Source organism: Papilio polytes, unplaced genomic scaffold, assembly GCF_000836215.1.
Source record: "Papilio polytes unplaced genomic scaffold, Ppol_1.0 DF821544.1, whole genome shotgun sequence".
NCBI classification, from domain to species: Eukaryota; Metazoa; Arthropoda; class Insecta; order Lepidoptera; family Papilionidae; genus Papilio; species Papilio polytes.
In genome coordinates this window covers 423,572-440,308 of record NW_013527660.1, presented here as the reverse complement: position 1 = coordinate 440,308, position 16,737 = coordinate 423,572, and the positions used below count along the sequence as shown (strand labels likewise).

Below are 16,737 nucleotides of genomic sequence, written 5' to 3'. Positions count from 1 at the left end.
CTAACCAACGTAAGTCTATAATTTTATCGATGCAGGCTCTACGTTCAGTTCTTTCAGAAATAAGTAATGAATCCAACGAAGACGCCCCTGTTCGTGTCGGCCAATGAAGTGCGTTCGAGCGCTGCTCAAGCTCCCAAGAGTTGCCCCGCCTTGTCTCAGTCCGCCCCATTCCACAAATATGTTATGAAAGTTCGAGTTTCTAACCTTTGCTCTGACGGTTGGCCAAGTCCTGTTGTCTGTGAGTTACTTGTACACATTTAACTAAGAAAAAATTTGTTAAATATGCAAAATTGTGTTGTGCAGTGTCAACTCGTTTGAATATTTGTAACGTAAGTGGTTGATTTTTCTGTTTTATTATACTTTATTAAAATTTTCAATTACTAACACAATATGACTAATTTTAATGTTACGGTGGCGGTCCCTGGCCTGTTTTAAAAATAATTAAATTAAAATTAATTCTACGTGATAAGTTTGAGTGAGTACGTTTTTTTAAAAGCATTGCCTTCCCCAGATGATTACATTTTTTCAGTTTTTTTTAAGAATTCTATCCACAACGTTTTGTTCTATTTTAAACTAGTTTTTTACCGCGACTCCGTAGGCGTTGAACTTGAAAAAAAAAAACAAAAGTGCCCTACGTAGGCATTCTTCCATTATGTTCTATACCATATTTCATTCAGATCCGTTCAGCGTTTAGCCTACTCTAGCAAACATCCATCCATCCATCTATATAAACGTTCGCATTTAAAATATTAGTACGATCAGTTTGATTCTTTTGTGAAAAATCATTGAAGTTACTATATTTTCTCCACACTTTAAAAACGATTACTCAAATTGGTTCTCAATTTCTAACACAGTTTATGGAATTCAATTTCTATTCTATTACTTCGTGAAATTTGGAAGTTCTGATGAACCTAATTCGGAAGTTTCTGACCTTTGTTGAAGGTCTTCCGAGAACACTAATAATATCACCTACAATCTTAAACGTGTCGAAAGATTTAGCAACGAAAAAAAACCTTTTTGTTAGAGGTCGCCCGCGACGTCAATGTCAGTCTGTTAAAAAAAGGTTCCATAATATTTCAGCATGCAGCAGCTACCATCTTGTCAGTTAAAATAAGTCCAGTTGTTCCGTAGACAGCAGTTGCTCGCAATTTCACATTGCGAATTTTACAAAATTACGTTTCCCAAGTTCAACTTCCCGACAAAAACAGTCTAGCCTTTCCAGAGATAGCGGTCATCCTATACTTCCCAAGTAGCGTTGCAAGCTGTATAAGGGCCGTATATCAATTTATTTGAACACTATAGGCTGTATAGGCCGTACAGCTGTATAAGCGCTTATACAGCCCTTATACAGGGCCACAATTATAAAGCTTCCCGCGTCATTAGAGCTGTACAGTAGCTGTAAAAGCAATAAATAAGCTGTATAACAGCTGTATTTCGATGTAAAAGGAAATCTTAACACTACAAATTATCTCTTACAAGTATCATCATCATCAACTTGCCCTTATCCCTTATGATGGTCAGCACAGTATGTCCTGCTCTTCCATACATCTCTATCAGCCGTCATATCTGAATCCACTCCTTTCTTAAGCATATCCTCTTTCACACATTCCATACTTCTGTCTTCCTCTTCCTTTGTAGCCATCCACATTCATTCTTAACACTTTCTGGTTTATGTCACCATCGTCTCGTCGCATAACATGTCCATACCACGCTAACCTCTATCTCTTATAAGTATGATTTAAGATAAAAAATAAAAAGTAGCCCGTCATATCGCACACATCAACTTTACAGTGGAAGTTCCTTCAAAATCGGCCCAGGCGTTTAAGAATTTTATCACTCCGTTTAGCGTAGTTATTATTTTGATTTTTAAAGCACGAACAATCTATGACGTAACAAAACACCCGAACAATCTCATCAACTGTTAAGGAACGCACCGAGAAAAACCATCAACGATTTTAACAATTAAAAAAAGTACACGGTTGTAAAACAATTTAATAAACTTTAGTAACTATGGGTTGGACACATTTATCTAAGACCTGACAGAAATAAGTCAGGGCATTGTATTGATAGGACTACTACGAGTATAAGAATGATCGATGCGTTAGATTATACATACACCACAAAAAGTTTGCGATCACTTGATAAGTTTAAAGTTTAACGTAACTGAATAAAATTGTTCATGTTATATCATAAAGAAAATACTAACACAATTAAAAAAAAGTAATACAAGTTTTTAATTATTTGATAAAAAAAATACATTTTTAAATCTAAGATAAAATTTAATGAAAAAAGGGTTTAATTAAACACATGGAATCATTTTGTGACGAGATTTATTCTGTACTGTATCTGATATCCTAGCCCGAACACCTGTGATTCGCCTTATCTCAACTTTACCAAGTGATCGCTAACTTGTTTTGATGTGTGTAGTGTATAGTTACATATCTGCAAAGTAACAAATGAGGTTATCGAGATGAGGATAAATGAGATATTAATTTTAAAAATTGGAAGTTTAAGCACTTAGTCCTATTAGAAGTCATTTCCCTTAATAAAATTAAATTCACGTACTTGGAACACCATTTACCGCTTCATTAAAGATTTCTCAAATCTGACTTTCAATTAACAGAATTTTAACTCCTATGTTTACATAAAATTATTGTCTTTGCGTTCAAATATTTATGCTTAAATACATCGACAATAGGTTATCAATGTTTAATCTGACATACGGTATGTTATATCGCCCTCAAAAGTCAAGCACAAATTACGCGGGGTAGCGACATTTACCATTAATAGATAATTAGCGTCGGTTGCGGCAAGGCGTTTACAACATACGGCGTAATTGTAGCACAAACACAACGCCCAAAGGCCGCCGGCCGCTAATGACCATCGCGTGGCGTATCGGAAAATACCAATACCGATTTGTTCCGTTACCAAACGATCATATCATAGTTTGTCATGATTGTACACGGAATGATCGATCGGTCTACGTTTATTACTAAATTGTATATCTATACTTATAATAAAATAAAAAAAAATCGAGATTTCGGGAAGATGATGTATTTGCTTTGGTGATTAAGTAAATCGCATTAAAAAAATTGTCTGTCTGTATGTCTGTCTTTCCGCAAGCCTCGTTTGCTCCGTGTAATCTCCGAAACTGCTATGCCGATTACGACGGGACTTTCACTGGAGGGTAGCTGATACGGATAGGCATATTATAGGCTACTTTTTTAAATTCCGCGCTGTTAAATCGCGAAACTGTTCGTCGAAATTTGCGCTAACGAATTTTGCGGGCGACAGCTCGTACATACCCATGCTAATTACGTTCGGCATTTCGGTATCATGTAATAGACAGAAAATCTAACAATCTTGTTTATTCCACATGCAAATATTGCTTAATTTTTAAGATAAGGCATCGTACATTATTTAATTAGATTAAATAGATTTAAACCAAACGAATAAAAAGTTATTAATGAAAATAGGTAGTATGCGTTGAGGAAGTCAAGAAAGGCAAGTACGTTAAAAATATATTTAGCCCTTATGTTATCTCCAATGGTGTGCCAAGGACAAACGAAATGAAAATCAACATTTATACCTAAATTTATAAGCCACGGAGTCGGTTGTATGAAAAACCAGTTTGTTAGTTGGTCTGCACAGGTGGACAATAGCGCAAGCCAGACATAGATTATATTGACTCGCTGGCACCAGTTACTGTACCAATTATACCACTTGAATGCCAGTCTAGTAACTGAACACTAATAGCCAAGTAGAAACCAAGTATGAAAGGTAACAATGAGTGGAAAAACGGTCAAAGAAAATTTAACTTTTGCCTCAACGAGTTGTGTACAATCAAGCCTGTTCGGAACAATTTCGACTTTATTCTGTTCGGCTAGAATTCGCAAAAATTCAATATTTTTTTTTAATTAAAATTCGCCTTGTTATTTCGACTCAATGCTTATTGCCGTGCTCGATTCTTTTGAAAAGTATTTTAAAGTTCTATTTATAAATGTATCAAAAAAAATGTCTTATATTAGGTATAAAACGTGTCCCTTCAATGCCATCATAATCGATTCGTACTGCATTTATAATATATACATAGGTTCATACAAGGATAGTAATTAAAACACTGAAAATTATTTAAAGAAATACCATTATCACGAGGGGAAAACTGTGTGGAAGAGTAGTAGACAATGAATTAATGCAGCGCTGCTATTGTTTGCATACACTGCTTTAATAGTCGTACTGCAATATATTACTATTCCGCCCACGTGTGAAACTCCCAAACGTTCAGCCCGGCGCACGTAAAACCGCAAGTGTCCCGGAGAAATGTAAGTGTTGAAATTATATTTATAATTAGTGTATTGGTGTGGCTTTCCACGATAAAACCCAACATGAACATTTATCAAAATAATCTTATTGAACTAGGCTACTTATTAATCGTCAAATTCATGTACAGTAAAGGGGGTGCGGGCTTAAGAATTTTCCAAGCAAATAAGAAATAACAATAATTGCAGTTCATACCTACAATTAAATTTTACGCGGGGACGGGAGTACAAAATAAAAAAGTAGTTCCATTGATTATACCTGATATATTTATTTAAGTGCGATGGTATATACTATGTTACATAAAAAATAAGATGTGTTATAAAAAACAAAAGAGAGTCATGTCTCTACAGTAGTGGATTGAGTGTAATAACGGCGCAACACACGCCTATTATTATTTAAATTGTAATTGTAATGTTAATAATTGAAAGAATCGGGAAAATCCCTCCCGGAAAAAGCCCCCTCGGACCCAGGAAACTGCGGCTAACCAGCCGAATATGGGGAAAATCAAGGCCCTTGGGGGGAAATATTTCATTTCATCACATATAAGCGTATTAAGAGGCGAGAATGAAAACCCTATGCTGGTCCAGAGTTGGACACATTAATACGCGGTACAAAACCACTTCAGTAGAAACAGACTCCCAATGTAGTAGAGTCCCTCGTTGTATTTATACGAATCGAATGAAAAAAGTTGATAGCGTGTTTTAGAATTCTAGCGGCAACGGCAATAATAATTTTTGTTATACTCGTATATAATAAGTTTTCTTTCAGGTTTTTGATTTCTTTTAATATTATTATACTATATCTAAAAATAATATAATATTAATATTTAAAAACAGTTTGTTAAAACCGTAAAATAATATTTTTAACACAAATCCTTCGTCGGGATTTGATCTCGGTTAGCAAACTGTTCTGATTTAACGACGATTTGCGATACGAGAGGGCGCTTATAAAAAGTTTTAGTATTTTCTACGTAGAATTCAATTAGAAAATGTTATTTTAATCCACATTGCATCTCTTTCATTATTATTAGAGAAATATAGACAGAATAGTAAATTATATAAAAATACAAGTATCTCTGCAAGTGAATTTTGCCGTTAAAAATAGTATACATAAGCATCTGTGTTATTCTGTCTTAATATACACACAAAAAAAAAAACATACAGACGAATTGAGTACCTCCATCTTTTGGGAAGTCGTTCAAAAATAGAAATAATACAAAAGAGAGTTATAGCTTCATCAACAGTGGATGAAGAGGCCCAGATAATCAAACCTCATTAGACCGATAAATGTATCATGTCTTAAGGACTTAAATTGTTTAAGGAATCGGACTGAAAGCCTAAAGTGTGTCAACTTAATTCGCGAGTACAATTATTCAATAAACATGTAGCGCGATAAATTGGGCAAGATTTTATAAAGCTCTTTACCCATCACTCGTTTTACTATACAATTTCTTAATGTCTACGCAGATGCTACGTGTCTACGAAGAAATGTTTTGACCATGTTTGAAATGGACTCATTTTACAACTTGAAGTTGTAAAATTTTATATTTACGATTTGTGATCACATTCTTTTTTGTACAGATAATTTACTACAACAATGTAGTTAAACAAAAATTTGATATTGGGATATTTTAGGAATCGTAACGGTGCGGGCGGTCAGAAAGTCTTGTAGTCAATTTATCAAATATTGATTTATCAATATTAATTCTCCTTAATAATATTAGTTAGTCAATAATTTTTAATAGTATTTAGAAATATTATTAAGAGGAAAGAAAAATACATACCTCATACTTTGATTTTATACTAGTCTAGAAAAAGTGTTTTTTTTTTTAATTATCGCCTATAAATTTGCAACCAATAAAAATAAAGATTAATTCAATTATGTACTTCAAAATGTAAACTGTTATATAATTCCCGTAATAAAAAGGTCAAAAATGAATGTATAGGTAAAAACTTTAAAAGTCAAGCACTTTTATAAGAGGTATGAAAATTAATCCAAATATGAGTTCGGTTGTAACTTGAACAGACGTCAGTTGTTCTTTCTCACGGGCCGCGGCCGCCGCTACGCCATTACCTTCTCCGTTCGATGACAGTAACGTGCACGACTTCCTTGATGTCGTCATTATCACCCACAATCTACTACGAATTTTTTATGACGCGATTATTCTTTTTTTTATTTAAAAACTGCGCGAAAGCTGCTCACGATTCCATCTGCGTGGATTTAAAAAAAAAAACAAAAGTATGTAGCCTGAGTCTTTTAGACTATACTCTACATCTGTACCAAATTTCATCGAAATCGGTTCAGCAGTTTAGTTAAAAAACTCTCACAAACATCCATCTAAACTTTCACATTTATAATATTAATTAGCTTGTGGTGGCTTCAAATGTTCTAACCCTAACGTTTTCGGTTTAGATTATTCATTAATACTTGAGCTATGTTATTCGCGCTACGCTAAGAAAAGGGTTTCCATTTAGTGCAAACACATTTTAAATCTAAATTGTACTTTGGAGTTTTATAGCGATAAACAAACAAATGTATTGATTTTCCCATGCTTTTATTTTATGACGCAAATTATACCCTATTAGTCCAAGTCTCGATTATGTAGAGCTAACCATATTTTAAATCCTTTTCTGTCGCCCTAGCAGCTTTGCGACGTATCAAAAATGCTATTGCACATGTTTAAAAGGCAATTTGTACACTCGGTGGGCTTAACGACAAAAGGCACCGTGTTGTCAATGTTCAGCCAAGCTTCTATCGACAATCGATTATTAATAGCATCAGAAACATGACGCAGCACAACTCTTTCAAAATCCCCGCAAGTGTCGCGGGATGTTCACCAAATTGATTGAACCATTGTATTAACATATTCTTATGCGCATATTTTTAAATTTATTTTGCAAACTTTTGTCGTTAATATTTCGCTGAATCGATTTTGATGATGGGTTAGGGAGATTTAAGGGCGCGCAAAAAAGTAAGCATTTTAGGTGACTTATTTATTACATTGTATTTGTATTGTCATTATAACTAATTCTTAGTCGTCTTACTAAGTGTTATCTACTTTCGAATGTCTGCGATCATGGGGGCTATGTGGGTACACGGAAAACCAGCACTTACATATCCCCGGAAAGACAATAACTGATTTTACACTTAGTAGTTACCTTCCATTTTGTATTTGCATTTCAAAGCGACTGTTCATAAACAACAAATTTTGGAAAATTAATCATTAACATTGTAGCATTAGCTAAAAATTACATTAAATCCCTCACTCAGTTTAAAAAAATAGATAGAGCAATATTTAAATAGTGTTCTATCTATTTCTTGTTTAAAGAAGGACTTCGGAATGGTTCCAATTTAAGAAGTGTAAGTTTTATATATTGTGATGTAGGGAAATGGAGAGAAGGGAAATCAAACCCGAGGTGTTGTGCCGCGTGTGCGGGGACAGGGCTTCGGGCAAGCACTACGGCGTACCCTCCTGCGATGGCTGCAGGGGATTCTTCAAGAGGAGCATACGCAGGTAAACTTTGAGCAGTCCAAGATATTAGCAAACTATTACATTCAAAGTTGTGTAATGTTTAAGTACCGAAGTTTCCTCTGGGGTCTTAATTAATCTGTACTAAGGTACGGTGTAAGAAACTATAAAACTAATTTAGGATTGCATCGATCACTTAAGTCCTATGACTTCATAGTAGAGCAATAATAAATTTGCGCGAATGAGCTCGACTGATGCAATCACAATCACACAGAAGACTGGCGTGAAGTAGAATTCGTTCCGCGTTTCGTCTGACAATTATGGGTGGGTTAGGTATTATTTTAGTGATCTAAGTACCCTTCCCTTCGCTCATTTCTTCAAAGGATAGGGTGGGATGGGGAAATGAATTTGGCAGAAGAAGGGACGCATGGAAGAGACTGACGTCCTCCTTATGTACGTCTCTTTCTGGAGATTAAGGGAAGCAACGCATTTGTAATTACGGATAAATAGAGACGGTCACTTCTCTGTATCGACGAATTGCGTTAGCCGCTTGCTCCATTACTACTTTGTAACATTAAAAAAAATTATTCCTTTTTCGTAAGTTTTTTTTTTCGGAATACGTATCCATTTTATTATATCTTGTTACTTATACTGCTTAACCGATTTTAAGGATTTGTATATGCTGTTCCCTTCTAGATTTATTTAACATATAACGTATTACTTCGTAGGAACCTCGACTACGTATGTAAGGCGGGGGGTCGATGCATAGTGGACGTCAGTCGCAGGAACCAGTGTCAAGCTTGCCGCTTCTCTAAGTGTTTGCGAGTCAATATGAAGAAGGAAGGTATGGTTTATACGATTTAAATGCATTTCAAATAACAAATAAAATGTATGAAAACAACATAACAATTACTACGATTTGTAATCATACTAATATTATAAAGGTGAAAGTTTAGATGGATGTATGGATGGATGGATGTTTGTTAGAGTTTGTAGCCTAAACGGTTGAACAAATTTCCATGAATTGGTATAGATGTAGAGGATAGTCTGGAAGAACACATAGGCTACTCACTTTTTTTAATTACACGCGAACGGAAATGCGGGCGAAAGCTAGTTGGATATTGAGGCGAAATATATAATATTTATTGCGTATAATCCACACCATTGAAATGAGACAAATGGCGCGTTTTAAATCGATAACTGACGTAGCACTTGTCTCAATAAAGTATTTATCCAGGCGGCTTCTTCGCAGCATCTCTTTTCCATTAGTCGACATCTCAAGTATTTGCGGTACACAAGTAACAGTAAGTGGCGATTGATAAAAATCGTGGGAGGTTCGCGGTCGATTTTCATCTGTTCAACGTTGCCCTTCACAGTCGAGGACGTTTATTTCCTACCCTCGGTGAAATGTCATATTTGGACGTTATGGAAATACATTGTAATAGCTACATTACTACTAGCACCCTCCTCTTAAACCTTGTAAGTTTTACCTATGCATTTTCTGTCAGGAACAAATTTCTTTAACTATAGGTCGACATATCATAGGAATATAGTGCATAATTATAGCTTGTATTGGGTTTTTCGAGTGCATTGACACTTTTTTTATACCTATTGTCGTCTCTATTGACAAAGAGAACGTCAGATATGACAATATGTAAACAGGTATGGGTGCCGTGGTGTGTTACGGTGACTTTGCTATGCGATATTCGATCTAAGTGGTTACCGAATTAAATTCTTTGTAGGTGGAAGTGTGAACATTGCACGCGACTGTACAAGCTGACGTTTCGCACGTTATGAAACATATTGTGGTATAGCTGTCCCTAACATCAACCCCTTGGGTTACATGAGGTTATTATTTCAACAAATGGTTGACTCCTCGTTTAAATAAGGGATTTTGATGTTAATTGATTGCAGAGTTCATTTGTTTGATTATATCTATACTAATATTATAAAGAGGAAAGATTTGTATTTTTGTATGTATTGAAGTGACTCAAAAACTACTGGGCCGATTTCAAAAATTCTTTCATGATTAGAAAGGAGATTTTTCTGTGACAAACATAGGATATGTTTTTTTTATTATTATTTTAATTTCCCCTGAGAGAAGTCGCGAGCAACAGCTAGTAATTTATACGTCGAGTATAGTATAATCATGTTTATTTAAGAAGGCATTATATTTTAAGCCAATATATGCTTATTTTATTTTTTGGAATAAAAATGTTCGTTTGCATACTTATAACCTCTGAGAAGTGCGATGTCACCCGCAGTCTGTTTACAATCCGACGACGTCGAGGAGACGGGTCCACAGTATCTAATGTGATGGACATGTTTGTGCTCTCACACTTAGGTGCACATACGTCAACATTCGCACTAAATGTGGTATAACAATTACATCGTTATAGGGTCGCCGTTGTAGTCAAATGATTAAGTTATCGAAGATGTTTTCTTGGGTTTTTATGATTATCCAAATTGGTAACATTACATGATTGAATGATTGAGTAGGATGATTCAAACATCGTCACACCCATTTGTTACAAATTATGCGAATTAAATCTTCAATCAACATGAATTGATTTTTAATAGACACTTTCGAAGGACATTCTGTAGTTTTAGGTTAATTGCCATTTGTTAAAAAGAAGAAATGAAATTTTCAAATGTCAAATTTTATTCATTGTTTTTTTTTCTTTAAATATCACGCAATACATATTTCTTTACTGAATTGAAAGTTATTTTTTTAATTTGAAAATTTTATTTCCTCTTTTTCACAAATGGCATTTAAGACGCTGTTACGGCAAATTGCGCATCTTTGGAAGCATAGAACAGGATTTCTACAAAGATTTGATTGGTGATATTTTAGTATGTGTAACTTCAGTCCTTTAACTAAAGTTAACTAAAGGCTCGTAGAACAGAATCACGATTGGACAAACTTTTCTCGATAGATTTATTTTTTGAAAATGTGCCTAATTAGTAAGTATAAACACTCCTTCGATAGACATAAAAGAGACTAAACCTGTCTTGGGACAAAAACTAACTGTGACTTTAAAAAAATGAATCTAAAAAGTGTTTTTGTCCACAGCGGTACAACACGAACGAGCTAGACGTCCTTTCGTCCAACAACAATATTCTATTCAGAAGGGCTACGATTTTTCTAGACCGAATGTATTCCCCACCACACCTTTAGCAACATTCACTCCCATCCACTCCTACAACACTATAGATACGCGAACACCTACATTCACAGAACATACCTTTCAGGATTTCTCACGATATCCAGACTTACCACCAGATATGAATCCTTTAATGCAAGCTAACTTGAATACACTAAATCCATTCAAACTGCCGATGTTTCCCACATCCTTACACTATCCGCAAGCCGCGTATTTCCCGACAAATATTTTCTATCCGCCCGTCGCTATGGGGAACTCGGCGTTCTTAGAAGCAAGAAGCACTAGTAAGTACTATATGTCAGAATAAGTATTTGTGTTCCACTAATGGATTTTTATAGCGCGTTTCAAGTTTATTTCTAAGTTATATTAAATATTGTTGAAATTCTTAAATTATTAATACTTTCCAATATAAAGCAAATTCAAAGCAAAAGCAATTATATATCATATCATGCAAATTATCTTACGTTTTGAGGCATTTAGCAAACATGATTCTGAAAAATTTTTTGAACCATTGGTGTATTGATTTTATTTTACTAAGCCAAAAATATTTCACTAACTTAAAAGATCTATATATCTTTAAAAAATCGACTTAAAAGAAGTATTTACTTCTATCAAATACGATTTAAAATAATTTTATATTAACTTGAAACATTTTATTTTATAACAGAGCCTATTATTGAAGATCTAAACACACATAAATTGCATCAACACTTCAAGGATATTGAAACAAAACCTGATTCCCAGTTAACTGGCAAATTGAACGAGGACGAAGTGTCAAGCTCAGAGGAAGTGTTCAAGAGCAATCCACCAGCTATAACAAATGAAGACGGTAAAGTATAACTAGGTTTTTACGAAAACTAGTATGAAAATGCGACCTTTCCGCGACTACGTCCGCGTGGAATTTAAAAAAAAAAACAAAAGCAAGAACCCTAAGTGATCTAAGTCTTTACATCTGTGTCAAATTTCATCGAATTTCGTTTAACTGTTTAGGCTACAAACTCTAAGATCCACCTATCCATCTAAACGTTCGGATTGATAATTTTAGTAATATTATTAGTGTTTTTTTAAGAAAAAAAAGACTGGCATTTTAATCTTACGTCAAGACACATCTAAATTTTAATTTATATGTTCTCGTTAAAAAAATATTACAACACTAACAAAATAGATTATCGAATGTGGAAATACACCGAGATTATTTTAAATAATCTAAATGTGTAAATAATAATGTTATAAAGTGGAAAGATTTGTATTTTTGAATTTTTGTATGTATTGAAATAACTCAAAAACTACTCTTACGATTTAAAAAATTCTTACACCATTAAAAAGCTGTGTTATCACTGAGTAACATAGGCTATATTTTTATCACGTAGACGAAGTCGCGAGAAACAGCTGGTTAACAATAAACTCGCTTATTTTTAGTCAAATCAAAATATAGAAATCGCATTCATTTAAATCGTACAACGGTTTTAGCTTCACATTAAAAATTCTACAAATTAAATTCAGACAGTTTTATAAGCATTTACATATAGTTATCTAATTATTAACGTAACAAATGCAACGTGATTTTATATTTGTTGGTGTTCGTTAAATTTTTGTCCATACACGAACATGTTTCAACTCGTTCACGTAACAGAGCTGTCTCTTTAATAGGCGAGTGCGGTTATGTCTCTTTTCTTCTCAGTAAAATACTCTTTATTTACAAAAAAAGTACTCAAAATACTTAATTAATCTAATACAAAACTTAAGTTTCAATATCTTGATGTAATATTAAATTCTTACGAAGCTATAAATTGTTCATAGCTGTAACCCGATACGGTTTGCTTCGAGTGATTACTGAATTACTAGAAACGGATTTATTTGAATTACTTAGCTTGCTTGCAGTTCTGCCTTTAAACGTTCCACTAGCGTCAGCAAATACATTGAATACGTAATACGAGTACATTTCGCAATGGAATTATAATATTAAAAATATACCTAGTGTTTCTAAAATCTTGAGTGTGACCAGTCACGTTATAGACTTCATAATACATTGTTGTTATAACAAATATGGATAAAGATAATTTTGATTCAGAGAGTGCGTCTGGTTCATCATTGGGAACAGAAGATACTGTTCGCCACAACGATCATTTGAAACGCTTTGAACACAAAACGCTGGCTTCAATGGCAACCGGGATCCGCGACGGCTTGTACGATCATACCACTAAACTGCTGGTGCTCAGTGTCAAATGGCTTCACAATGTACCGGTCTTTTTGAAACTAAAGCCTAGAGACCAAATGCAATTGTTGTACAGTAACTGGAGGGAACTATTTGTCCTAACAGCTTCGCAATATTCTTATTATTTTGATGAAGGTAAGTTCAATGTTTAAATTTAACTATTTAAACCTAACTTAGGCCCTTGAGATTCTCAGTGGAGACGTATAGCTGGTGATGATGATAAATTTAAAATATATTATAGTCGCCTTTTTAGTTTCTATTAGTCATTACGAATATGTCTGTGGTTACTTATGTCTTTTATTTGAATTTGAGAATAAACGCTATTCATGTCACTTCGATTTTAAATGAGTGCTGTTTTTTAGAACACTTCAAATCTCTGATTAGTGTGAAGAAACCAAATATGAAAGAATTATTGGAAAAATTAACATCGCTTCTGAACAAGATAGTGAAAACTCGTCTGGACAATACAGAGTACGATTGTCTCAAGATCATGCTTTTGTTTCGTAAAGGTAAGATAAAATTTAAAAAAAAATCGACAGTTTCTGATGACTCATAATTTAAAATTGATTTTCTGACGATAAATTATTTCTCAATTGTTTATAACATTCGCAGATACATTGGAATACCCATCGTCGAGTCGAATTGAAAAATTTCAAGAAAAGGCGTTGACCGATTTTCAAAATCATTGCACATTGAAAGATTCCGATCGTCTTGGAAGATTGATGGTTCTCCTACCAAGTGTATGCTTCATCAGCACCCAAGGAATCTTAGAGGATTTGCTGTTTCCTGCAATAGACAAGGATGAAATTCACGTCATATTGTCACGTATACTATTATATTCCGCCACTTAATGCTTCAGTTCGTACTAATGATTGAATTGATAATTTAATTCACTACTCATCATCATCTCCCCTGCCTTATCCTACTCCCGTTGGGTCGGCGCACCGGGTTTTCGTCCTCCAAAGCATTCTATCATCCGTCATCTCAGTCATCACTCCCTTCTTGATCATGTCACCTTTCACGCAATCCATCCATCTCTTTCTAGGTCTACCTCTACCGATGTACCCCTCCACATTCATAACTAACATCCTTCTTGTCACATGCGATTCATCCCTTCTCATAACATGCCCATACCACTCTAACCTTTTACTCCTTATTTTCTCAACCACTGGGGCTACTCTCAAACTTCCTCTAATATACTCATTTCGTATCTTATCCAATCGTGTTACCCCACACATCCATCTTAACATTCGCATTTCCGCTACATGTATTCTCCTTTCATCCGTCCGTTAATCATGAATTTAATTTACTACTCACTTTCGAATAAATAAATTTTTCTTGTATGTAACAATTGTATTTTTTATTTCATTTTTTAAAGTAGCCTCAAATGAAATCATTCAGTTGTTATTTTATAGTTATTGGTCTTGATTAAACAGTGTAGAATAGCTTGCCTCTTTAGCGCTTTTGGTCTTAAAGTTGTACGACGTTTTCCTGTTATTTGAAAATCAATTACTAAATAAGAGATCGCTCTTTTGATAACATAACACTAATAATAACAGCACCAAGACATTTCTTATTTTACATTATATATAAAATAAGAAATGAAGATATATGAACAATAATGGCACCAAATAATTAAAAAAACCATCAAAATGTAAAATTAATTTGAAATCGGCTCTGTTAACAACAAATTTGTAACGTGTAAATTATAATAATCTATACTAATATTATAAAGAGGAGAGATTTGTGTTTTTGTATGTATTGGATTGGCTCGGACGCTGCTGGGCCGATTTCAAATTCTTTCACCGTTGAATGGCTGCGTTGTTTGTTAGTGAAATAGTCTAAGGTTCTTTATTATTTTTTATATGTTATAAACTAAGCGACCAGTGGTTACACATAAATCCTGTGGGTTTATGTACTGCTTATAATATTTCTTTATTGTATTTTGACCTTTTTGTCCAATAAAAAAAAAGAAATAGGAGTCTGTCACCATCATCTTTCTCCTTATCCTACACCCGTAGGGTCGGTGCAAAAGGTTTTTATCCTCCACATAACTCTATCATACGTCATCTCAGTCATCACTCCCTTTTTGATCATATCACCTTTTACGCAATCCATCCATCTCTTTCTACGTCTATCGGTATACCTCCACACTCATAACGAACGTTCTCCTTGTAACATGCAATTCATCCCTCTACTCCTTACTTTCTCTAAGACGCTACTTGTATTGAAATTGCTCCTTACCGTAGAATTTCACGCTGTCAATATTAACGCAATTACATAGGGTTTCCCAGATATCTTTCAATTAATGTTTCTGTAGAAATCCACTGTTGTGGGTTTTAGTGACTTTTTGCATGTTACATCGATTCGATGTTTTTTACTGGTCCTCTTGAATCTAACATAGCTTCAACTTTCAGTTGTTAAAACAGTCCACTATCCTTTAGTGAAATAAGGTACAGTCGCAGAAATCTGCGATGTTCAACTTCAGGAAAAAATGACTTATTCATTATGAGACAAACTCCACTTCTCCCTACAAATAACTAATTAGAGAGCAGTGAGTGCAAACAAAGGGATAATAGAAAGAAAGTAGCTATATACCACTATCCATCTTTAGTACAGACACATTTATAAACGTTGTATTGATTTTTTTCCGCGTCTAGTTGAAAAATATTCAAACGATTGTAGCTTTGAAAATGGAACATCGCCATTTTTCCTGACTGTATTTACCTTTTAACCTGTTAATGTAGCGTTGAATTCCAATCGCCATCCATATAACGATATAGCCATCCTTTTAATTCTTTTTGAAGTGATATAGCAATAAGTTTCTGTGTTACGATAGTGGAAATTCTCTGTAAAATCATTGGACTAGGAATATGATAGACTTTCCTGTTAAAGTAAACAACTTCTAAAACATTCAGTTATTGCCTACTCTATTTAAATATTATATTGTATTTTTTGTACGGATGTTTGAGAATGGAAACCTATATGTATACAATACATTATTTAATATTCAATTGATTTTAGATTTTTGCCTATGTTGATTTATTTAATTTGCTCAAATAAAAATCAAAGACTAGATTATTTTCATATTTTTGTTCTAATTGTGTTTAAGAGATTAAGTTTTTATTACTGTATGTAATTATAATTTCAATAAATGTTTTAAAAAGACACTTATTTTTTTTTTATTATCCTAATATTCTCTTTATTGCAGTTTGAATGACAGTGACATTAACTTATATCCCTCAAAATCTCTTTGAGAAAACAGAGATGGCAATATGCCACTACAGTCAATACAAGGTTGCATTACAGGGTCTAGCACGAAAATTTGAGAGAAAGTATTCGTGACAAAGACCTATTGTGTGTAATCACTAATCCAATATGTTACAAAGTACTCTGTGCACTAGTCTTATCGCTTCCTACGTTCAGTTTTAATTGAACACTCAAACCGATGTAAAAACTGTGTATGTTAAATAGTTAATATTTTTTCTACACACAGTTTTATCTGAATTGATGATATATAGCGAACTTTATATACTTTAATGTTATAGATGACATTTCGAATATTTTCT

General features: G+C 33.9%; 1 protein-coding gene across 1 annotated transcript; it reads left to right on the top strand.

Moving 5' to 3' along the window:
* Positions 1-7,709: 7,709 nt before the first annotated feature.
* On the top strand, positions 7,710-14,019 carry LOC106108383 (photoreceptor-specific nuclear receptor-like). The gene is made up of 7 exons (XM_013289544.1): positions 7,710-7,834; positions 8,518-8,633; positions 10,863-11,237; positions 11,621-11,782; positions 13,025-13,303; positions 13,531-13,677; positions 13,781-14,019. Exons 1-7 carry the CDS (start codon positions 7,710-7,712, stop codon positions 14,017-14,019), a joined length of 1,443 nt encoding a protein of 480 aa, XP_013144998.1.
* Positions 14,020-16,737: the final 2,718 nt, after the last annotated feature.

Bases quoted from the DNA above. Each gene is read 5' to 3' on its own strand.
- LOC106108383 (XM_013289544.1), top strand. From the start codon at position 7,710: ATGGAGAGAAGGGAAATCAAACCCGAGGTGTTGTGCCGCGTGTGCGGG. The intron at 7,835-8,517 runs GTAAACTTTGAG...ATTACTTCGTAG, and splicing joins TTCAAGAGGAGCATACGCAG to GAACCTCGACTACGTATGTA. The intron at 11,783-13,024 runs GTAAAGTATAAC...ATTTTGATTCAG, and splicing joins AGCTATAACAAATGAAGACG to AGAGTGCGTCTGGTTCATCA.